Source organism: Trypanosoma theileri (assembly GCF_002087225.1).
Source record: "Trypanosoma theileri isolate Edinburgh chromosome Unknown TM35_Tth_42_V1, whole genome shotgun sequence".
NCBI lineage: Eukaryota > Euglenozoa > Kinetoplastea > Trypanosomatida > Trypanosomatidae > Trypanosoma > Trypanosoma theileri.
In genome coordinates this window covers 89,501-115,648 of record NW_021639884.1, presented here as the reverse complement: position 1 = coordinate 115,648, position 26,148 = coordinate 89,501, and the positions used below count along the sequence as shown (strand labels likewise).

General features: G+C 36.8%; 4 protein-coding genes across 4 annotated transcripts; all 4 read left to right on the top strand.

The window, feature by feature from the left end:
• Nucleotides 1-348: 348 nt before the first annotated feature.
• On the top strand, nucleotides 349-3,300 carry TM35_000421370 (conserved RING finger protein; the record flags this gene model as incomplete). The annotated part of the gene is made up of 1 exon (XM_029029948.1): nucleotides 349-3,300. The coding sequence occupies one exon, from the start codon at nucleotides 349-351 to the stop codon at nucleotides 3,298-3,300; it is 2,952 nt and encodes a 983-aa protein (XP_028878745.1).
• Nucleotides 3,301-3,713: 413 nt separating this feature from the next.
• On the top strand, nucleotides 3,714-16,454 carry TM35_000421360 (uncharacterized protein; the record flags this gene model as incomplete). Its single annotated transcript, XM_029029947.1, has 1 exon — nucleotides 3,714-16,454. The coding sequence occupies one exon, from the start codon at nucleotides 3,714-3,716 to the stop codon at nucleotides 16,452-16,454; it is 12,741 nt and encodes a 4,246-aa protein (XP_028878744.1).
• A 705-nt stretch (nucleotides 16,455-17,159) lies between these two features.
• Nucleotides 17,160-21,596, top strand: TM35_000421350 (uncharacterized protein; the record flags this gene model as incomplete). Its single annotated transcript, XM_029029946.1, has 1 exon — nucleotides 17,160-21,596. The coding sequence occupies one exon, from the start codon at nucleotides 17,160-17,162 to the stop codon at nucleotides 21,594-21,596; it is 4,437 nt and encodes a 1,478-aa protein (XP_028878743.1).
• A 1,706-nt stretch (nucleotides 21,597-23,302) lies between these two features.
• On the top strand, nucleotides 23,303-25,540 carry TM35_000421340 (uncharacterized protein; the record flags this gene model as incomplete). Its single annotated transcript, XM_029029945.1, has 1 exon — nucleotides 23,303-25,540. One exon carries the CDS (start codon nucleotides 23,303-23,305, stop codon nucleotides 25,538-25,540), a length of 2,238 nt encoding a protein of 745 aa, XP_028878742.1.
• Nucleotides 25,541-26,148: the final 608 nt, after the last annotated feature.

The window sequence follows — 26,148 nt, the reverse complement described above, 5'->3', positions numbered from 1 at the left end:
TCTTTCATTTTTAAAAAAAGAATAAAGGGGAATTTTCCCTGTACTTTTTCACTCCACTTTTCTTTTTTGTCTTTCTTTCTTTCTTTCTTTCTTTTGGTCTATATTCATTTGCTTTTCTCTCTCTCTTTCTTTCTTTTTTTTTTTTCTTTCTTTCATCTGTAGTATTTTATTTTTTGCCGTTACTGGCAGATGCATATATACATATATATACACATATAGGTTAACGCCCAAACTCATTCATTCACTTACTTACTCTTTCTTTCTTTCGTGTATGTGAGTATAGTTCTGTGGACTAGTGAAGAAGAATAAGAATAATAATAAAAAAGAAAGAAAGAAAGAAAGAATATCATGGTTGGTACTAGAGGTAAACGTAATGCCTCACCTTCACTAGAAACATCTCTTGGCAACAGAGAGGATGGAGTCTCTCTGGATTTCACGCAAATTTCTCCATCACAACTACCAAAACTCCTTACAGTCATTCATACAGAAGATAATATGGAGGAAAAAATTCAAAATAATAATAATAATAATAATCATCATATTAATAATAGTGCTGGTGATGTTGATAATAATAATTATGATAGTGATCCTATTATTAATATGGTTGGTAGTGTATTGAATGATCGTGTAATCTCTGAACTTCAACGACTACTTCGTTGTCCTATTTGTCATTCATTATTATTGGAAGATCCTGCGATAGTGGATCCATGTGGACATGCTTTTTGTTATAATTGTATTAATATTGGTCTGGAGAAGGGTTGCTTCCCAGTAGAGAAAATAATAAAGAAAGAAAAAGAAAAAGAAACAACATCCTCTCATAATAATAATAATAATAATAATAATAATAATAATGAAACTATAGAGAAAAAACATAGACAACAACAACAACAACGAAAAAAACGTAAATTACAGTTTACATGTCCGGTTTGTTTAGGTCCAGCTTATAAATGGAGTTTAATACGTGTGCCATTCCTTCGTGAAGTGGTATTAGAGGCTTTACAGTATACAGCACTTGCGAATGTCTTGCAGGAGAAGGAAGAGAATAATAATAATAATAATAATAATAATAATAATAATAATAATAATAATATTAGTAATGTTAATAAGGATAATGATGATAAGAAGAAAAATGAAGAAAAGATATTATCCGCAACTGCCGTAAAGGAAAAGATGATATCTAGTTGTATGAATACATCTCAACATGGAGAATTAGTAACGTCATCGCAATCCACTAAACTCACAACCACTTCTGTAGAGTTTTCAGAGGAATCTACATGGAAGAAGAAAGAAGATAGTGGAAATGTTATTCCTCCACTTTCTTCTACTTCTCCCTCTAAAACAAGTATGTCAGTCTCAGGAAAGACTTCCTCTTTATTAAATAGGATATCCACACCAGAAATAATTTCTCATACAATTAGTACTGGAGAGGATCTAGTGGTGGATATACCTTGTACAGATATGGATAGTTTAGAGGATTGCACGGTAGAGAATGAGGATGATGATAATAAGTTCGAGGGAGATGTTGTGAAAAGCCAACAACAACAACAAAATAATAATAATAATAATAATAATAATAATAATAATAATAATAATAATAGGAAGAGAAAGAGAGAGAATGTGGGATATTTATCTGAATTAGTGTCTGTGATGGAAACGATAGATACAAAAGAAGAAAAAGAAGAAGAAACATCTCGTCTGGATTCATCTATTCCTATCTTTGTATTGGATCCTTCTATTCCATACACTTCTACTACGAGTGATCTTATTTCATCTGCTATTAGACTTTTTGGTGCCTCTGTAATTGATGAGAGAAATACGAGTGAAAATAGTTTCGGTTTAACTTCAGTGAAGTTATTCCAACCAATATCTACATTTACACACTCTATTAAACCGCATTCTCTTATGGAATCAATTCTCTCATCTTCAAACACACTACATTGGAAAGAACTACAATATGATGTGGGTCCTTTAATAGGCACTCACTCTCTTGTGGCTATTTCATCCTCTCGTGGTTCCTCTAATTCTCTTATTCCTATTACTACTAATACTAATACTACTACTACTACTATTAATACTAATACTAAAGATGAGTATACTACCGTAAATGAAGAAAGATTTGTCTCCACAATGACACCTTCTATAGGAAGTGCACTTATTTCAACTCCTCTCGTGTTAAACTGGGAATGGCTAAAGGAATGTGTGGAGACTCAACAATTACGGTCCACTTCACCTTACATTATAAATGGATCCTTATATGCACGCTGGAATGAATCCGAAAGAGAATATAAAGGCCAGAAGTACAAAGCTGGAGAATGGATGAAAGATGGATATGGATTTATTTTATTACCAGATGAACTCTTACTTTCTCTGGTATCGTATGGAATGGATAAAGAAAACCAAAACATGTCTATTCCAATATTAAATAAAAAAACAAGAAAAGAAATGACTTGTGGTGAATATTCCTTCTTTGCTTGGAAACGACTAATTCTTCTTGGCGGTGGTGTTTTACTTCAATTGGCGGATGGTTGTCTTGATGCTCTTGTAGATTACACTTTATCATGTGAAAGAGAAACAGGAGAATCCCGTTTGGCCTGCGCGACTTCTTCTCACACCGTCTCTCAACAGGAAGAAGAAGAAGAAGAAGAAAAGATAAGAAGAGATGTATGGACTGTCATTAAAGATGTGATTCATCAGAATTCATGTCTTTGGCAAGCAGAGGTTTGTTCAGATCGTCAAACGAATATAAATATAAATATGAATAGTAGGAAGAGTCCTATATTGATAGAGCGTGTTATTCTTTTACATGGGCCTATTCCATCTGCATTACGTTCTTTAAAGCTACAACAACATCTCTCACGGTTAACACAGGCTATTCAAATACTTCTTACACTTTATTCATCTACACTATTGAGTCATGATGGGGAATATCATCCTCCTCCTTCTCTTCCTCCTCCCTCTAATGGGACTTCATCCTCTTCCTCTTCATTATTGTTATCACCACCTTCTTCTTCTTCTTCTTCTACCACTGTTATTTCAGGTGTTGTAGAGTCCCATGTCTCTCGTGTGCGGTTGTTTAGTCATAAAAATGGAAGGAATATCTCTAATCTTGTACAGATACGATCTACAACATCATTGCTGCGTAATCTTGCAGAAAAACAGCCGGGCGCTGGTGCTCCGCCGAGATGGATTTACAGTAACAGTAATAATAATAATAATAATAGTAGTGATAGTGGTAATAATAGTAGTAATCTTGAAAAGGATGGTATATTATCGCGAAAACTCCTTTACGAGGATAGATAAATAGATAGATAAAAAAAAAGAAAAGAAAAAAAAAGAGAGTGGACGAAGGTTGGGGGAAATGGTTTGTGTATTTGTATTTGAACTTTTGGATCCTTTCTTTTATTTCCTTTTTCTTCAATATATATATATATGAACAAGTAATATACATTTTTGAAATGGGTGGTTTTTGTCTGTGCATATTTATTGACGTTACTGGTGTATGAGTAGGGACATGTTAAGTTGTTTGTTTGTTTGTTTTCCTCCTTTTTTTTTTTATTTTCTTATTTAAAGGTGTAGGTATCCAGGCTTCAGGTTTCTTTTCTTTTTTTCATTCATTCTTTTCTTTCTTAGTTTCTTCGTTGTTGTTATTCCCACCTTTTTTTTATTTTTCCTTCTTTCTCATTTCGTGAAAAAAAAAAAGTGAGCCGCCGCGAATGCCGCCAAAGAAGCGTGGACAAAATATAAGAGGCCGAGATAAGATCTTCCGTAATGCCGTTCAACACGTACATGTTGGGATTGGCCATAATGTGCTGGGAAATATTCTTCTCCAGCCTCTCGCAACCAGTCTACTCACTAACACAGATGGCTTAGAATCTCAACAACAACAACAACAACAACAACAAGTGCAAGAAAATGATTGTGCTTTTCTACTCGAGTTAAATGAATTGATGCTTTCACACTCCACAGCAGATTTTAAACGATTTCGTTGGGAAGTGTTAGAGCTTTGTGAGTCCAAATCTCTCTTTCAACTCAATCACCGTAAAATTGCGGAGAAGTTGTTATTGGCACTCCTACGCCGAGATAAGTATGCGGAGGGGTATGAAGCCTTTGTACGCCTCACAGTGGCTTTTGCACGTGATATGCGAGAAAAGTTTCTCACCTATTTTGAGTGTTTTCACAAAACTGTGAATGGTGGAATATTTGATGCGAGTGGACAATTGTTAGCCGATACCCGTCGTTTACAATTAGTGTTTGCGGCTCAAGTGGCTTGGTGTCGTGAGATGCGACCGTATTTATTATTATCTGATCAACGAAAACTCGTTGAACGTGTGATTCGTCTATATGTACATCAAATGCATGATACGAAGGAATATATTCGTCGATTATCTGCAGAAGTACTGGCGGCGTTGTGTCGATCTGCACAAGATTTAATTCCACTGGTAGTGGAGGAGATTTGTTTAGATGTGGTGCGGGACTTTGAGGCATACTGTGCTCATGCAAATGTTATTACTGCTGCTAAACAACAAGAAGAAGAAAATGAGGAAGAGGAGGAGGATGAGAAGAATGATATTAACAAGGATAAAGATGAGAATGAAGAAGAAGAAGAAGAGGTAAAGGAAAAGGGAAAGAGTTCTAATAAAGACTCCAACAACAACAACAAGGAAAAGGAAAAGGAAGGGAAAGCATTAACGTCAACAACGGTCATAACATCTGAATTATTATTTCAGTATGAACAACATCGACTCGCCTCACTTCCTGTTGTTGACGGTTTGTGTTTTCTCTCTGCTGAACTCTTCCGTGGAATTCGTGGAGCTCTGAGTACAAACTTTGAGAATTACTACGCTTTATTAACACACGTCTTTGGTCTCTCGGGATGTGTGCAGTTTGAGGGAACCCACTCGGCGGGTTACGGCACAGATGAACGAGAACTCTTTGGATATACACAAGAAGATGCCAAACACTTTGTTCATTCATCTCAATGGAAGGAAATATTTATTTCACCTCTTCATCATGTGATGGGCAATGAAGAAGAAGAAAAGGAAGAAAAAGAAAAGGAAGATGATGATAATAAAGGAGATGAAAAGAGAGAAAAAGAGTCTATAGGAGTCCTACGTGAACTCATTCAACATATTGGAGCTATTGCTGTTGGTACGGCTCTTCGTACAGTTGCGGAAGAAACATCTTCCTCTCCTGTTTCTATTACTACTGCTGTTAATAATAATAGTAGTAGTAGTAGTAGTAGTAGTCAACATCATCATTTAAATAGTCCAACAGCATTACAACAATTACTTGGAGCTGTAACGGCTTTATTAGAATTCTCTGTTCCCCATATACGTGTACTCATGTCTCTTTTACACGCTGCTGATCATATGCTTTTACGAGATGTTGCTGCCTTACCATTACTACGTAAGATTGTACGTACACTACAGCAGCAAATGACTGAACAGCAGGAAAGTTTAAAGAAGAGAAATATGGAAAAGAAGAATAATAATAATGATAATAATGATAATGATGATGTGCATGATTGGGAATTATTCTTACGTACATGTGGGGCTATGCTGGAGATGATAACTCCACTTTGTGTGGGTACACTCATCACATCTAAATCTACATCATCTACATCATCATCATTATTGTTAACATCCGATACGTATAGAGTGAAGGTTCAACGTTTGTTCCTCCCACTTGCCCGTTCTATTGTGCAGATATGTCTTTCTATTACTAATACTAATACTAATAATAATAGTAATAATAATAGTAATAGTAATGGTAATGATTCTATGCTGTGTTTGCGTGAACCAGCTAAACTGTTATTATTTGCGTTTGTGCAGGATGTTTTACAGAAAAACTACGCCTTTTGTTTACGTGATGAAAGACGTATAGGTGAAGAAGCGGAAGAAGAAGAAGAAACGGACGATGAATACGATGATGATTATGATTATGATGATAATATCATTACAGCAAAAGGCATTGGAAAACATAATGAGGGATGTGTTGTAAAGTCTTATTTAACACCGCTTGGTTTCGCCCTTTTAGCTCCTATACTGCAGGGAGTATGTGTATTGGCAAATACCGCATTGGAACACCTTGTCAAGGAGAATAATAATAAGAACAATGATAATAATAATAACAACAAGAATAGCAACGATAGGAAAAAGAATAGGAACAGTACTAAAAACTACGAAGGAAAAGAAAAAGAAGAAGAAGAATCCTTCTCAAGAAGAGATGATAAGAAAAGAAAAAATTATTTACAGACAATACGAGATGTGAGACGTGCAATTATGATGGCAAGAATGATGAATGATCGAACGGCTAATATGATGGCTAGTCCATTATTTGATTTACTCGTTACAGTTCCTACAGTTGGGAGTAATGGGGAATCACTTTCTCTATCAAATGATGAGGCTAAGAGTTCACCAGACTCCTCCTTTGCAATTGATCGAATAACACTCACAACAAGTCTACAAACATTACTTATGGATATTACCACTGTCTATGCAGATACACAAAAGGCAAGTGATATGATTTCAATGTGGTATGCAGGTAAATGGGCAGATGTGGTTTCTGCACTTCTTCCTTTGGTCGTAACTGTAGCAGAAGCCGATCATGCAATAAGTCTAAAAGTGAAAAAAGATAAAAGAAAGAATTTACCTTCTGCAGAGTTGTCGTTTGCGGAACGGTATCGCTCAACACTTTTACTAGTGATGGGATGTGTAAAGGCTGCGGTTTCCTCATCTCGCAGTACTACCACTACTACGGATAATAATAATAGTAATAGTAATAATAATACTAGTAGTATACATAGTAGTAATTCCACATTAGCCCCACTTTCACAGTTAACGGCGGCTTCTTATTCACTATTTGCACAAGCCTCTGCCTTATTAGTGCAACTCGCCACCATGGGAGGTGTTTCTTCCTCTAATAATAATAATAATAATAATAATAATAATAATAATAATAATAATAATAATAATAATGAAAAGTGTGTGGAATTGGAATGTGTAGGATTCTTAAAGGATGCGGTGACTGTACTTGCAGCCAGTTTTCATAATAAACATGTGAAATCCTTTAATGATGAAGAGACGGCGCGATTATTACATGGAATGGAATCACTTCTTATTTCATTACTGCATCTCTTTGGAGTGGAATTGGAACGAGATACGGAAACCAATGACTCTGTGAAGGAACAAACAGAGAGGCAAAAAACAACATCCAAACAGCATAAACATAAAAAGACAAGTAAAGAACAATCCTCTTCTGAGAACCCAACAGCAACAACGGCACAACAACAACAAAATAAATTGATGAATGCTATTTCTCGTCTACACACCGCATTAGATGCACAGGCACAACGTGAACTTGTACAAACTCTTTTATTTGAAGCCCTCGCCTCTCCTGTACATTCACTACGAGTTGTGGCCTTACGATTACTACGATTATTATGCCATCCAGATATTGCCGTATCCACATCATCATCATCATCTGTATTAACAGAACGTACGGCTGGTTGTACGGCGGTAGATCCCAGTTTCTTCACAGCCCTTTTACGGGCAGAGTTGTTTAATCCACTTTCTTCTACAGGGAATTTAGATGGGGTTCAACAGGCATTAGCGAAGTTATCATTTGATGCTGCTGCGGGTAAAATTCGGGATCCACTTCAACGTGTGATTCTCGCAAGGGCAATGATGGGTTTATTACACAAACGATATGCAGATGCTTGGCCAGTGGCGTTAAAGATTCTCTCAGATCTTGTGCGGATAGAGGATACTTCTCTTCTCACTGTACAACGACTAGGGGAAAAAGAAGGAAAAGAAGAAGAGTTATTATTATTATTATTATTGGGTAAAGAAGGTAATTCTACAGTAGGGACAACAAAGATGGAACCTTTGGTTTGGCATACAGTCGTATGCCGTTATGCACATGCGGTGGTGTTTGGAGATATTGTACATAGTGCTGCTGTTTCCTCACAATTATTCAATGCTGTCGATACAGAGGATGTGCCGGATAATAATAATAATAATGATAATATTAATAATAATATGAATAGTATTAAAGAGGATGATTGTAGTGATGAAACCCATGAAGTTGTTGTTCTTGTTCGTATGGAAGATGGTGAATATCATAAGTTAGTACGTAAAACTGTTCCTATTCCTATTTGGTATCGTATTCGACTCTCAGATATGCAACGACATGAAAAAGGTGAATTGATTAGTAAAGATTTCTCTACAGCTCGTTATACCAACTCAGCAGCATCTATTACTTTATTACAATTAGCAAATGCGGATCATATGATTCTTTCCTGGCAACGTCATTATATTCCATCCGCATCTCCTACACATGCCTATGGAGCTCTTACGACTCGTAGTACAGATCGTGCGATGTTAGCCAAAACATTTCTTTCTGGTCTTGCAGAGATTACAAAAGGGGCTATTGGTGTAAATGATGCCCGTGTAAGTCTGGTGATGGAATTAGTATTGGAATTAGTTGCCGTTCGCCGTGGAGAACATCCATCAGGAGTTCGACAATTAAAATTATTAGATGATCGACTTGTTTTGGCAATGAATGCCTGTTGTGGAACTATCATCTCAACATCAACATCTTCTACTACTGCCTCTACAAAGGAACAGCAAATCCCAATTGCACTTCGAGAAGAAATGAAAAAACGTACAGAACAATTACAACGTGCATGTGTAAGTTTTCTCTCCGATGCGAATGCCAAATTACAACGTGTGGCAGTGGAACAATTAAAAAAACTAAAAGTTTCCCCATTTCTTCATTATCATGCCCAATTACTTCCCTATTGTGATACCCAACAGAATCTTTTTCACTTCCTTGCCACCTTTCATGTGGATAGTGATATACCTGCAGAAGATACCGCAGATTATATTGCCACTGCGTTGGTGATGGCATTACCAAAACTCACGGCAAAAGTCTCTCGTGAAAAAATGAGAGATCATGCCGTTCTTCAACGTCGTATCTTAACATTAGTCACTCATCTCACCAACGGAGATGCCCTCGCGGCGGTACTGGATGGGCTTGTGCGAAGACTTGTGTTTGAGCAACTCACATCCATTACTACTACTACTAATACTACTACGGGAAGTAAAGAAGAAGAAAAAGAAAAAGAAGAAAAGAAAGGAGGAAATATAATGAAAAAACAATTAAAACAAAAAGCTTCTGATATGATGGAAAAACGAAAAACATTGGATGGGGAATTTGATTTCTCCGCATGGTGGATGGAATGGGTACAGAAGGATCGTCACTGTATACGAAAACTTGAACGACTCTTAAAACAATTACTAAATACTATTCATTTATTAACTGTATTATTACAAGCGGTGGGTCGTGCCTTTGCCGCATTTACTCCAACATGTTTACATCTCGCTTTAAATGCTTATCTTGTGGCATGTAAACAAATCTTACGACTTCCATTAGAAAACCAAAAGACATCCACTTCCACTATTATTAATATTAATAATAATAATGAGGAGGAAGAGGAAGAGGAAGAGGAGAATGAAGAGACATTAAATACAGGAGTTCATCGTCGAGTTCATATGGCTTTATCTTCTGCTACTATTAATGCACTTCTCCCACGTTTACGTCGTGGGGCATCTGTAATGATTGCCTCACTCTTTGAACAATTCCCTACAGAAGTAATGACCACTCTTCGAAAAGATCTTTTCCCAACAAGAAGAACAACAACTATGAAAGATGGGAATGATATTAAGCAAACAGTTATGGGTCGTTATGTATCTATTCTTCAGGAAAATAATATTGGAGCATTACCAGAATTACTTGGAGCCCATCGTGGTGGGGATGGAAAACAACAAACTGCCGCTACTCCATTATTACGTTTAATACGTGCGTGGGTATCATCACCGGTAACCATGCCGCTTGTAGGGATCTTTGATGGTGCTGTCACTGCCATGTTTCAACAGGTATTCGCTATTAATAACAGTAATAATAATAATAATAATAATAATAATAATAATAATAATAATAATAGTATGAATATGAATAAGAGTTCTTCAGGTACATCTCGTGCTGTTTCTACTACGACTACTAGTAATAGTAGTAGTTCTAATAATAATAATAATAATAATAATAATATTGGAGGACGTATTCGATCACCGCAGCAACAGGCCGCTACACTTTCTGTTTATGAAGGACTTCGCTGTATTGCGGCTATTCTCGCCTGCGGTGATGAACCTCTTGAGATGATTGGATCAAAAGGTCAAACCACACTACGGAAAGTATATATTGAGCCACATGTTATGACACTCTTTGGATCTCTTTATAAACTTATTATTTGTGGAGCTTCTACGTCTACTTCTTCTTCAACCTCTTCTTCCAGTAATGAACGTTCAACAGGAATAAAAGATGGACGACAATCTTCATTTGTAATGACATTTAATGTATCCATGTGGAAAGAAATGATAGCAACCGTTACTATGCTTACAGAATATATTGCCATTACTCATCATCATTCCGATAAGTCTGAGAGTAATGAAAACGTAAATGTTATGCTTGGTAAACTTTTACAAATGTGTATTGCGTTTGTAGCCCATCCTGCCTCTGCAAAGGATAAACAAACCTGTATTACGGCTATTGAAGTATTGGAACAACTTTTACCACGTATTCCCTGTGTAGATCCTCTTACACATTATGAACCCATTGTACGTCTCTTTAATACAGTCACCACACCAGAAGCTAGACTCGCACTTTGTCGTGTATTAACACTTATTTTACAACGATTAAAGATATCACCTTCAGATCACGTAAATGCTCAATTAGCGGCGGTTGGACGTGCAGTGGCTTGTTTAAATAGTTTTTCTGAAGAGAATACAGAGTTGGATCGATATGATTTTGAACTCCGTTTTCATACTTTTCGATCTCTGTTATGTTTTTTCCAAAATGATGGAAACTATAATAAACAGCAAAAGAAACAACGAGAAACATTATCATCAGGAGAAACCGCATTGGAAGAAAAACGAAAACCCAATGATAATAATAATAATAATAATTCCTCACGGCAAGTACGAAAAGAACGGGATTACAGTGGTATATTAGATGTCACTATACCCTTACATGATACGGAAGCCCCTGTTCTCTGTTTAGAAGGTTTTACTGTCCTCACCGCAAATGTTGTTTTCTTTCTTCGTGATCCAGAAAATACAATTCGAGCTCTTGCCCAACAATTATTACATGCGATGATACTTTACGCCACTCGACAATCCACACGATCTTCTTCATATGAAAGTTTAATACTTGAACGAGTCATCCGACATGAAATCTTACCATCTCTTCGACGTGGTGTTACTTCACGGGATGTACACATTCGTCATACCCATATGCAATGCTTTGGAGCTTTAGCTCAATATTATCCAACCGCTTTTCCTTCTTTTGCTGCATTATATTCTAGAAATATTGAACAAAACTTCTTTGCTAATGTGGGTCATGTTCAACATAGATGTCGTTTAAATGCTTTGGCACAATTACGACAGAATGTATCTCAATTACAACCTCGTGATGTTCTCCGTGTATTTGTGCCATTTCTTCTTGTAGCTGTGAAAGACTTTGCACAGGGAAAGAGAGATTTACAGAATCTCACGGAAGGACGTGCAAAGGGATATTGTGGTGCTGTCTTAATGACAGTAGCCTCACTGGCCGCAGCTCTTCCATGGGAAGGATATTACCGTATATTAAGTTTACTTTTGTTAAATGCGCGTGAGAATGCCTCCCTGCGTTTACCTATGCTTCGTGGTGTAGTAATGGTATTGGATCATTTCCACTTTTTAAATGAAGAAGAAGAAGCAAAAGCAAAAGCGAATAAAGAAATGGGAGCCACAGTAAAAACAGGTTTACGTGAACCACCTCAGTCTCTTAATAGAGATAAGAAAGAAGATAAGGATAATAATGATAAGGAAGAAGATGAAGATGAAGATGAAGATGAGGAGGAAGAAAATGAGGAGAATGAGGATGAAGCTGTGGCTCTCGCAGCGGCTGCACTTCGGGCAAAACGATTAAAGTACCGCAATGCACGAGTTATGCATATCTTGGAAGATGATATCTTACCGCAATTGTATGAATTTTTAAGTGATGGATCTCGAAAGAATAATCCCGTAGGCGCAGACTTTCGTGGTAATATTCATTCCATCACAAGTGTACGAAGTGAGATGCGAAAGGCGGATAATGCTCAGCAAAATACAGCCATTTTACAACTTCCTGTTGCGATTGCTATTACCAAGATTGTTAAGCGTTTCCCGCATGATCGATTTTCTACACATGCGGATCATCTTTTAGATGAAGTCGTGTTAAAACTACGTACAAAGAATGATAAACATCGTGAAAGTGCCAGACGTGTTCTTAGTGCGATGTTGTGTGAGACAGGTCCAGGAAAACTTGGATTTGTCATTACGAAATTGCGGGATCATCTTGTGCATGGTTATCAATTACATGTTCTTGGATATACGGTAGTGACTTTATTGTATAATCTCTATGAACCTCATCACGTCTTTTCGTATGGACATCGAAAAGGTGTAGCCTCAACACATACCAATAATGCTGAACAACAACAACAAGGACAACAAGAGGAGAAGGAGGAGGAAGGAGAAATTGAATCTAAAGATAATAAAAATGAAAATGAAGATGATGATGATGAAGAAGAAGAACTTGCACGTCAACTTGCCCCTGCCTCTATACGATTTGATCATGCCTATGGTGTGGAATGTTTAACTGCCTCTTTAGATGATTTAATGGGAATTCTATTGGATGATTACCTTGGTGAGGTGGGTGAGCAGAAGGAACAGGTAGAATTGATGAGTACAATGTTGGAAGTTAAACGTAATCGTGCCCTGCAGGGATTTACACTTCTCGCCTCACATTGTAAAGCAGAACGAGTAATTGAGACTTTTCTACATAAAATCACATGGTTACTTACTCCCCCAAGTGAAACCACAGGAATTGAAAATCAATCAAACACTCAGAATCATCGTAGTGGAAGTGGTGCTCGAGCTGGAGCAATGTTACTTATGCATGAGTTAAAGAGTAAATACAGTACAGTAAGTAAAAACGCCATGGCAGATTTGGCATTTGTGCAAAAAGTACGTCTCTTAGCTGTACGAGTAGCACGTGCTCTCATGACGAATGCAACAATGGAAGTAGAAGGATCTTTTCAAACAGTTTGTGGATTATTACAACGACATAATGATGTACGAGAGGAAAAGATCCGTGCCTTTGAGGCAAAGGATGGAACCCGTCGAGTTCGTGGAAATACACATATGTTAATTCATCGTCCACCGGTGGAAACATTAAAGAGTAAACGAGATTCCAATTTCCTTGTAGAAGCACGACCAGAACGGGTGGATGTGGACTTTAGTGCTCATACTGTATTAGCAACTCAGCAAAAACAGAAACTACGTGCATATCGTGGTCGTTATGGAAAAGAATTACAACAGGCATCGAAGGATTTCTATCGAGAGGATCCCACAACAGCAGTAGTGTTAGATACATTGGATGAGTTTTTACTCAAGTATCTATTAAGTGTATTAAAGCAAGTGCTTGGTATTGGGAAAGAACGTAAATACTCTACAGCCGCCGTGCGATTGGACTTGCTTCGTGCACAAAAGAAGAAGAATAAGAATAAGAATACCGAAGGGGATACTTCAATGGAAGAAAATAGTGATGAAGAAAATGAAGAAGAAGATGAAGAAGAAAATAATAATAATAATAATAATAATAATAATAATAATAATAATAATAACAAAAGTATGGATGAAAATACAGCAACAGGTGAGGAAGAGGCGGTTACATTAGATCCACAGGAATTAGATGATGATGAAGGTGATGCTCTGGATGATTTTGCCGATGAAGCTCAAGATGTGGATAAGGAATCCAATGATGAAACCACTACACAAGAACAAGAACAAAAGGAAGAAGCAAAAGAAGAGAAAAAGAAAAATCGTCGCATGATGCGAGATTTAACCGCCTCCTTCACTCGACAACATCAATCTTTATTAGAAGATCTTGTCCCTGTTGTCCTTACCACTTTACAAGGTGAAGGTAGTGATGCTGTAGTAGGAAATGCCTTGGATTGTATGTTAGCACTTGTTTCTCTTCGTCCACCTTTACGAGCAGTAGGAACTCTTCATATCTCTTTATATGATACCGTGACGGCTTTCTTTGAACGTGGAGGGGCTATTAAACAACGAGCGATGCGAGTAGCCGCTGCGGTGGTTTCGCATCAACGTTTTATCATGACAGATGAACAGGCTTCTCGATTAACACGACTTTGTCATGCTGAATTGGTGGAACGAAATGAATTTGCTCCCATGGCTCTTGTACTCTTTCATGCGGTTCTTGGTAAACATGCACATGTAGTGGAAGTCTATGAACTCATTGGTTTAGTCACAGAGTTAATGATGCATACAAGTGCAAAACGATTAATGCGACAACGTTGTGTAGCGGTAATGGCTCGTTTTCTTACAGAATATAGAATGACTCCAACGAAATTCCGTTCACATATCGATCTTCTTTCTCGTAATCTGGATTATCCATGTATGATGGGACGATTAGCGATATTGGAATTACTTTCTGTGTTAACCCATCGTCTCCCTACAGCAGTATTACGAGAAGAGGCACCCGTGTTATTACTTCCACTCGCCACTACACTTTCAGCAGCTCCACATCCGGAAGTTCGTCAACGGGCGGGAGATGTTTTACAGCAATTAGTACGAAATGCCGGTGTGGATGTACTTGTGCCAACACTTAATGGTTGGCTTGCAGAGACGCAAACACGAAAGATGCGAGCCATGGCCTTACAAACATGGGCATTGATGATTCCTTCTATTGCCAGTGCATATGATGTAAGTCATACCGAAGAAGCTGAAGAGTTTGCGGCATGTTGTCAATGGTCTTTACCAGCTGTTATGCAAGGGGCATTATATGATCAAATTGCGAGATCTGGAACGAAACGTCGACATGAGGAACTCTCTGTACAATTAAAACGTAAATTACAATTACGAAGTTGGACGTATATTTTCTTTGCCTTACGTTGTGTAGAAGCAATGTTTACAGCTGTAAAAACAGCATCTATTCCTGATAAGATGTGGTTAGATACATTAACTATAGAATTAATACCTTGTATAGTTAATCGTCTTATTATACATACTCATCCATGGATTCAAGCAGCCGCATTACGATTAATGCGAATGTATTGTCATGATATAGTGGAACCACGATGTGCATATATGTCAGATGAGGCATGGGATACAGTTGGACTTGCAAATACTATGAAAATACATAAACAAAGGAATATGAAGAAGAACAAGAACAAGAACAAGAAAGAAAAAGAAGAAGAAAGTGAAGGTGAAGGTGAAGAAGAAGAGAGTTCTACAAGTATAAAGACATGTATGCCGTATGTTGTTTATTTCCGAGATTCCAATACATTAGATACCCCTACACGTGCCTTACAAGCCTTTGAAGAGATTATATCCGCATTACGTATATTATTTCAATACATCTCTCTCTCAGATGTGCCGAATGAAAAATATACCGCACATCGTGCTATTCAACACCCCTCACGTACAGATGCTGTGGCTGTGGCTCTTTATCTCACTCGAGCCATGTCTGTGATAAGTATCGTTTTATTCGTTTCCGCCTCACGTGCGGGTGAGAGTGTATTATATTTACGAGATGTAATGGGGTCATACTTTACTTCTCTCTGTAAACATATACATTCGTTATCTACACCTCTTATTAAACACGGTTCAGTGGTGAATGTAATGGTGCGAACAACTTCTCTTGTGCAGTACTTTGGTGGATTTCTTGCTGCTATGCCAACTATACCCAATAATAATAATAATAACAACAACAATAAGGGTAATGAAAAGATAAATAACAATCATAATAATAGTAGTCATCATGATAATATAAATACTACTACTAGTAGTATAAGTGAGGATATGGTATCTTATGTAGATAACGCTTTACGTTGGCTTCTCAGTCGTGCTATTGGTCTTTCATTTATACAAGAAACAATTGTTCCTACAATTACCATTGCGATGGGTAGTAGTAATCGCTCAGAGCAAATCAGTACATTAGCCACTCAGGCATGTGCAATGCTGCGAGAACAGCTGGAAATACATCGTCGACACTTTCAAGGAACTGTGGAAGTTGACAAGTCTACAGAGAAACAACAGAAACGATCACGATTGGAAAAGAAACAACAAGAAGGAGAGAGTGATAAGAATGGAATAACGGTGGATGATGTGCTCTTTGCATTAACAGCAGAGGCCACAGCATTACGGAATACACGAAAAGAAAAGAAATTGCGGCAGGAAACGACAAAATTACTTCGTAAACGTAGTCGTAGTGGAGATATGGGATTATCCAAACCCCATAAACAACAACAACCACAAGAACAACAACAAAGACGTAAGAAAGTGAAGGTGTGATGAGGAGAACTTTCTTGAGTATATATATATATATGGAGAGAGAGAGAGAATGCATTATTGAAAGAATAAATAAAAGAAGAAGAAAAAGAGAAAAAAAGAAAAAAAAAGAGAAATGGACTCTGTATACCAACAGTGAATTTGAAAAAAAAAAAAAAAGTAGTAATCATCAGATAATTCGTTATAAGTGAACAATTTTGTTCTATCTATATATCTAAATCTAATGCTTCGAAACGAACATAAATAGTAAACATTAATCATTAATAAAGTTTAATACAAACAAATGCTGAGAGAAAAAAAGAGAAAAGAGATGGCAGGTTGTACTCTTTCAATATCACTACTAATATGAACATTGGTGTTTTTTCTTGTTTTTTTTTTTTTCGTATATTTCGCTTCTCTTCAATTTTTCTTCTTATCTTTATATCTGCAAATATAGGTTTGAATATATTTAGATATATTTTTTATTAAACATATCTAAATAGTTATATTTACCTCTTTGGTAATTGTAAACCAAGAAAAAAAGAAAGGAAACAAGGAAACGGTACAAAGAAAGAAAAGAAAAAAAAAAAATAGGTGATTCACTATCCCCTCCCCCTCCCCTCTCTTTCTCTCTTTCTCTTTCTCTTTCCCCTTTGTCGTCTATATATATATATATATATATATATATACTGTTATTATAGGCAATAAAGAAGAGAATAGAGAAGAGAGATGCCAGTAGTACGACAAGGATATAGTCCACGTGTGAGCCGCAACGTTATGCATGGAGTGCCAACCACCTCCTTGTCCTCCTCTCTCAACAGCAAAGAACCCAACAGTGGGATACGCAGAGCCACCATCCACACAACTAGAGTAAGTAGTGAGGATTACTCTTCTTCTTCTTATCATCATCCACAACAAAGTCAACAGGAAATAGAGAGAATGAATAGAACCACGCCGTTATTACAACAGCCACGGGCAGCGGAGAGTCCACGAAGTGTGGCGTACAGCAGCGGACCGTCCACCGCCCGCACAGCTCCACACACTGCAGCCCCAACAACAACAACTACGACTACTTCTACTTCTACTACATTAGCAGCTATGAAGTTAACGAGAAGGAAAGGACAGAAGAAATCTCATTCTTCACACTTAACAACATCACAACAACCACAACAACATTCATCAACAACATCATCACCATCGCAACAAGAAAAGCAACAACAAAGAGAAAAAGAAGAACGATATGATGATGTACGAAGACGTGCACAACCCACAAGAGTAAGTGATGAGCCGCAGTTAAAACTCCGCATGCAACGAGATCACATCTCTGTAGAGGCGGATGAGGCGAATTCACCACCGCAATTACTCCTCGCGCAGGATCTCCGCGCTGAACGGGTACGTTTAGAACGTTTACAACCCAAACACTCTCCACGTTCAAATATAAATACCAACCGTTCTCTTATTAGAAAATCTACTACTACTAATAATACTAATAATACTAATAATAATAATAATAATAATAATAATAATAATAGTACTGCCGTTGCGGTAAGTGGAAGAGATGATGTGTATGAAGAATATAGAAATGAAGATCCAATGAGACAACAACAACATAATTATTCACATGATGATCATGAGGAGGAAAGTAGTGATGTTGGACGATTACGTTATTCCCAAGGAGGCAATACCACCGTTGTGTTAAGTGAATATGGGAGTTGTGATCATACTTATCCGGATCCACACTTCTTAGAGAGTCGTTCCCCTAGTGCTCGCCGTACACATGGGCCTGTCGTAACAGAAGCCTGGGCTCGAAGTATAGTAAAACCACAGGATGAATATTTATTATATGATCGATATACTCGACCAGGTACAGTTCAGAATTATGAAACGTTAATACGTCGTCGACAAGCAATATTAATGCGAGAACGTAGTCGTCAAGGGAGTAATGGACGATTACGTTCATTAGAACCACGCCATAGTATACGGAACTCTATAAGTGTGAGATCTGTTTCTATGCCTTCATCTGTACGTTCACATCCAAGTGAATCGCGATATACCACACTAGCAACTTCTATGGATCCAATGGAAGAAATGATGGATGTTGTGGATTCCACACGAACTCGTACGGTATTAATGAATGAACGACAAATCATTGCACGTGGGACACCACTCTTCTTTAGACAACCACGTACACGATTATTTGCTCTAGATGGAAACAACAATTATAATTATAATAATAGTAGTAGTAATAATAATAATAATAATAATAATAATAATAATAATAACGGTATGAGTTTATTCAATAATAATGCGAATATGAATAGCAGTGATGGTCTACAGAAGGGTTCCATGATGTCTCTCAGTGGTCATTCTAATACAATTCCTCCTGGAATGGAATTACATCCAACCCTTCTACTCAATCGACGCTCGGATAACGATATAATGGTTTCTTCTATTCTTCTTAACAGCTTCTTAAGACAAGATCGTCCACCTGCAGTTACTACTACTACTACTACTACTACTAATAATAATAATAATACAGGAGAAAATGCTGTTGGAAATGGTACACTGCCATTATCATCCTCCTTAACTGGTAGCACGAACAAGAGACCATTACTACCTTCACATGTTCATCCACTCTCTACAATGAATACAGGAGATTTATCTATGGAACTTCTTTCCGTCGTTCATGAGTCCCCTATTGTGAATAGGAATCACCAAGTAGAAGTAGAAGAAGAAGAAGTAGTAGTAGAAAGAAAACTTCTTAGCCATAATGAAAAGATTGAGAAATCACCACTGCCATCCATATCCCCATCCTCAGTATCACAACAACAATCACAACAGCGACAACAATCGAGATCCCCATCCTCTTTGCTTCTTCTGGATATGGATACGGAAAAGGTAGAGGAACTTCTCTCTAATCCACTCTTTACATTACGTAGTGATGAGAACTTTGAACGACTTCTTCTTACGCAAGCAGAACATGAAGCCCGAGAAGTATTACAACGACAACATGCCACATCTATTGAACTCGGTTACTCCGTTCTCTCTGTTGGTGAAGCGAAAAAGGATGAGAAAGTGAAACCTCGTATGCATGAAGTATTTGTCGGTACTCTTTCACTAAAAACACAACCAACTAAAATGATAAATCATGAGTCTATTATTATAGAAACACCAGAAAAACCATTAGAGAAGATTTTCTCAACCCCTATTAAAGGTCATAATATACTACAACCTACTGTACTCGTACCACCAACAGAAACAACAAAAACAACAATATCTACTAATAGTATGATGGGAGAACGGGATAAGAAGAGTATTATAGGCCCTACACGGCATATTCTTCTTAGTACACCTTCACATGGTAATAAATCCATTGGAATTGGAAGTACACCACCTCATACCGATACTTCTGCTAAACCTCTTGATAAGATTCAACAAAACCGTGGAGGGAATAAATTAAAGACACGAACATTAAAACGTGTAACTAATCATGATATTAGTAGTGTTAGTGTTGGTGGTAATCGCCAAAGTGTAGAGAAGAAAACTCTTTCAGCGATACCAGTACCCGCAGAAACACCCCCACGTACACGGAAAAAGAAACAAATTGGTAATACTACACCAATAGAATCTAGTACGAAAAAGAAGAAATCTAAAGTGAGACCGAAACCTTTATATTATGAAGAATATTTATCGCCTATAGATGTTACGTTGACCTATCCGATTACACCAGGATTATTAGATCAATCCACACAAGAAGGAAAAGAAGAAGAAGAAAAAGAAGAACAACAAGAACAACAACAAGTAGAAGAAGAACAACATGTAGAAGAACGAGAATCATCGCTGATGCGAGAACCGATACACATACAAACAGCTTCTGTAGGAGATGAAACGCCTGATATCACACCATTAAGAAATGGTGAGATGTTAGAATCCCCAACACCTGTGAGAGTATCTGAACATTCACGTGGAAGAGATGCGAATAATGCCTCTTGGAATATTGCATACCCCACAGCGGAATCCTTATCAAGAAATTCATCTGCATCCCGATCCCCACTACGTCGTTTAATGCGAGATGAAATGTCTTCAAAGAGTGTTCTTCCGTTAGAATCATCATCCCATAATGTAAATGATATAAACTCTTCCAAAACACTATCCTCATTCAGTACAAATTCCTTAACCCCCACGGCTCTTGCAGCGACTGTAGTAACTCCAGCAAGTCGTGTTGGAATGGCACAATTAAGTCCAAAGTCTCATGTTGAACGGCATGGATCCACAGCAACTACCACCAGTACATCCATCTCCGATCATGAAGGTATATTGTGTGCAGATGAAAGTGATGCGGAACTTAATGAGTATTTACAATTTGCACTACAACAACAACAACAGAAAAAGTCTGGAGGAGGTGTAAATGATATTAATTTACTCCTTCCTTATATTAAACGTACGCTGCGGCAACGACAACCGTTAGAAAAGGATGCGGCTGGTCATTCTGTAGATACTGAGGAACATAAGGCAATAGAATTAAAAACGGTGAAGGCCAAAGTGAAGGAAGGGGAAAAGGATGAAGTGAAAAATTACAATGAGAATAGAGAAAAAAAAGAAGAAGAAATAGAAGAAGAAGAAGAAGATGATGAGGATGATTTGAGTAGTGGGAATGGAAATGGAAATGCGGGTATTCCAATAGAAGATGGTACACATTATGTGCAGAATGTTGCCTGTGTGCTTGCTGCCTTTGGACAGTTATGGCAAACACCATTTCACGATCCTGCACAGCACGATAAATTGCCTTTAGCCGTTCAAGCACAGTTATTATTATTTGATGGTCCTTCAATTCTACAAGAAGAAGAAGAAGAAGATGATGAAGAGTTAGAGGAGGAGGAGGATAATGATAATAATAATAAGAATAATGATAATAATAATGAGGAAGAGGAGGAATCTGAAGAGAAAAGAACGGGAGTAAGGCCTGCTAGTAGTTCTAGCGATATTGGCAACAGCGGAAGTAGTAATAGTAGTCGTGGAAAGAAGAATAAGAATAATAATAATAATAATAATAATAATAATAATAATAATAATAATAATATGAAAGAGAGAAAAGAGACGAATATGAATAATGGAGAGAGTGAGGTTAGTAATGGACGAGATGTCTGTGTGGTGGCACACGAGTAAACTATCCAAAGAAAAAGAAAAGAAAAGAAAAAAAAAAAAGATAGAATGTGGTTGCCTTTTTTTTTTTTCCTTCCTTCTTTATATCTCTTTATCTATCTATCTATTATATTTAATTCTTTCTTTTTTTCTTTTTTTTTTTTTTTTCCTCTTGCCTTTATGCATGAATCCACAAAGCAAAGGGAATTCACCTCTCTCTCTCTCTATCTATCTATCTATCTATCTATTTCCCCTTCATGCGGGGGCAAGGAAAGAGGGGAAAAGAAAAAAAAAAAAGAAGGAGAAATAATAGGAATAGATGAGAAAAAAATAAAAAGAAACATCATAGAAGAAAGAAATAATAAAAAAAACAAATTCGAAAGAAAAAAGTAGAAAAGAAGAAAGGAAAAAGTGAGAAAATAAAGAGGGAAAAATAACACAGTGAAATAATAAAAAGAAAAGAAGAGGATAAACTGAGAAAGCAATGGAAAATAAAAAAAAGACGTGATAAATATATATATATATATTTATTTATTTATTTAAAGGTCGTGAAGGTCCAGAGAGAAAGCTTTCTAGTTTAATTTTCTTTCTCTCTTTTTATTTATTACTTCCATATCATTCTGTTCGTGTTGTAATTTTTTTTTTTTTTTTTTGCATTATCTTCTTCTCTCTTTGTGTTTGTTTTGATATGAAGAAGAGGAGGAAAAGGACAGAGTGAATGGAAAGAGAAAAAGAAAATAAAAGGCTCTACATTTTTCTTTTTTTTTCTTTTTTCCTTTTTTTTTCTCCATTGATTTGCTGATTCTTATTGTTTTTCGTATTATTGTTAATACACTTTCTTACCTGTCGAATCTCGTATTTGTAATTATTCGTTTTCTTATTTTTCCCTTTTCCCCCCTTCCTTATGTTGCTTGTTGATTTATTTATTGTCTATATATATATATATATGGGACTGTGGACACGAATGTATATTCTTTATTATTGTTATTATTATTATTATTATTATTATTATTATTATTATTATTGTGATGGGTGTGGGGGATTCACTTCTTTTGTTGTCCTATTTACTGCTGCTATTACTATTGCTTTTTTTCCTATTCTCGCATATTCTCGCTTTTTTACTTTCTCTCTGTGCGTGTTTGAGCGATTGTTATTGCTGTAAATATGGAACTTTGCGGGAGTATCTGCGAACACATACGCAAACAAACCAATATTTCTACATTATATATATACATATATATATATATATATATAAACAACGTAATGTACACGTAAGCAATAGAAAATGTAAACGTTTGCGTGTACAACATTATTTACAGTATTACAAGATCGTTGTAAATGTGTTGTTTATTTGTAGTGTTTCTTTTTTTTTTTTGGAAATAGAGAATATATACTATTGGGATGGAAAAAAAAAAAAAAAACATCTCTCTTGTGAAAAATGGGCTCTTCTGGTAATATGTGTGTGTGTGTGTGTTAAGTGTCTCTAATCTATTATGAATACATCGTTATCATCGTCATTATTTAATGTGTTGATTTCTTTATTTTCCTTTTCTCTTTTTATTTATGTATATATGCATCTAGGGATAAAAGATAAGAAAACAGAGACTCCTTCCGTGATAGGTGCCCACCCTTCACCGTTTGAGGAGAATATACATCAAATAATATAAGCGAAACATCATATTTGTAATATAGATATAAACCGGTCTATATATATTTATATATATATAAATATGAAGACTCTCCATCTTGTACATGCTTCCAATGGAGGACCTGTCTCTACAGTGAAGATGATGGCCATTACGTCTACATGGATGGGAGAATCCAGTTGTTGGCGTACACTATCAGGACCATCACGTCTTCAATTAATGGGATGTCGTAGTCCTACTATACGTGCAGTACTAGAAGGAAAACAAAAACAATCTTCATCTTCTTCTTTATTATTATTTAGTAATGCCTTATATATTCAACAACGAGCAATTGGACCTCGACAATATGCCCCAAAAGGATTTCGAGAAGCCGCTGGTCGGGCTCCCATGACCTTTGAATTTGGTGAAGAATGTAATGATCTTGCTAAAGTGGCTCATCAGACTAAAAACTATGGAGATGCGATTAGTCTCTATGATCGTGCGCTAACAATGAGAAGAGAAAAGTATGGTCCTATTCACGTCAAGTGTGCGGCTACTCTTCATAATATTGGTCGAGTCTTTCTAGATATGCGAGAACCCGGGGCCGCAGAGAATGCCTTAACAGAAGCCGCTGCTATTTATGAGGAAGTTGAGGGAAAACAATCTCTTCGATATGCAGAGAGTCTTGCACTTTTAGCTCTTGCCTATACACATTTAAATTTTTTAAAGGAGGCGGAAAAGGCATTTCGTGAGAGTATTAAAATCTTTCGAGATGTTTCTTATAATCATGCAGCTAATTCTTGGTTACCAGATAATGCTAACACCACTGCAGCGGCTGCGGCTTTAACAGAACCACAAAAACATCCACTCGCTTCTGCTGCACATGCCCTTGCAGATTGTGCTCAATTGTTTTTATTACAAAAGGAAGAACATCGTGCTATTGCGTTTTTAGAAGAAGCTTTAGAGATTCGTCGTTTTCTCTATTCACGACATAATAAGTATCGTCCTATTATTGCCCAAACCTTAAATAAACTCTGTGAGGTGAAGAAAACGATTAATGATGCCACAGGAGCAGAAATGTGTATAAATGAATGTTTAGATATCTGTATAGCCACACTTGGACGAGATGCGCCTGCGACTGCACAGGCAACGAGTAGTAAAGCCGCACTTCTCGCGGCTCGTCGACAATTTCGTGAGGCTCGTCGTCTCTATGAAAGTAGTTGTCAAATCTACGCAAAGGCACTTGGTCAAGATTCCGTTTTGTATGGAATGGAATTAGTGAAACTTGGTCGTATTGAGGAATTATGTGAGGCTTATATAACTGCACAGAAAACATATGAACGGGGAATAGAAATTCTGCGGGCCGCACTTGGTCCACAAGCCCCACAACTCGCAGAAGCGTATACCTTTCTTGCCTCATTATTAATAAAAAGACAAGAATTAGATCGTGGGATTCAACTTTTACATGATGCGGTGCGATTACGAAAAGCAAGTAATCCTAAAGATCCACAACTTGCCTTTTTATATCATAAACTTGGGGATGCGTATGCTGTTCGACGGGAAAGTCATGCAGAGGCGTATTTTCTTCTTGCGATTGAACAATTTCGTATGAATGCCACGATTGAACCACTTCAACGAACTTTTCTCACAGATGTCTTGGATGATCTCGGTTTACTTTATTTAGATTTTCATCATTATACCAAAGCGGAACGGTGTTTACGAGAGGCATTAAATATACGTATTGAAATGTTAGGTGAAACCCACGCTACGGTAGCCTATTCTTATAGTAATTTCGCCTTATTACATCTTCATCGAGAAGAAGTAACAGAGTGTGAAAAGATGTGTAATTTAGCATTAGATATGTATACAAAAACAGCTCGTTCTAATGTACTTGCCCAAGCAGATGTGTATACCACTTATGGACAATGTTGTCATTTACAAAAAAGATATCGTGAGGCAATAGAATGGCATGAAAAGGCATTAAATATCCGTCGAACAAGAGGAGAAACATGTGAAACCGCTACTGCAGAATCCTTTAATCATATTGCCCGTGTATATATATCGATGAAACAATATGCACAGGCTACTCGATATTTAGCAGAAGCAAAGAAAATTGCATTTCAATTTACAGCGGCTTTTGCGCAGTATTTACGGCAAGAAGTAACCAAGACGGAACAACAAATTCCACCAATGGAAGAATGGACAGCAGAGGAACGAGCGGCATCGGCTTCTATTCTCTCTACTCCACCCATGTTAACAGAAACCAATACCAAGAAGGAAGAGGAAAGTATAGAAATGCCTCCCTCTGATGATGAGATGCATACAACAACAACGAAAATATGAAAATAGACAAGAGGAAAAGAAAAGAAAAAAGAAAAAGAACGAATACGAAAAAAAGGCGTTGAATCAAAAAAAAAAAAAAAATTAGCGATCACATTTATAATTGTTTGGTGACTACAAAATTAGTAACGGATACATGACATTGTGGGAAGAATTTTTTTACAAATATTAATATTACCATTCATAAATGGTTATTTTTTGAGGATCTAGAAAATGAAAGAGAGAAAGAGAAAGTGAGGGATGGATTGGGTTAATGAAAAGACAAAACAAAAAGAAAATAAAAAAAAAATCATGTAAAGTATGAGTTCCGTTTCCTTTTCTCTTTTGTTTGTTTGTTTGTTTGTGAACTTCTTTTGTTATTTGCTTATTCCTTTTCTTTTTCTCTTTTATTATTATCTTTATTTTTTTTTATTTTTTGTTATTATTGATGTTTGGGTGATTGGTGGTGTTAGCGTAGTGTAGGGATAAGAGGGTTTCTGCACATCAGGAGAACCAAAAGAAGAAGAAACAACAACTGCAGCAACGAAAAGGAAGAAAAGAAAATATAAATAATAAATAATAATAGGGAGAAAAAAAGGAGAAGAAAAGAAAGGTGATAAATATATATATAT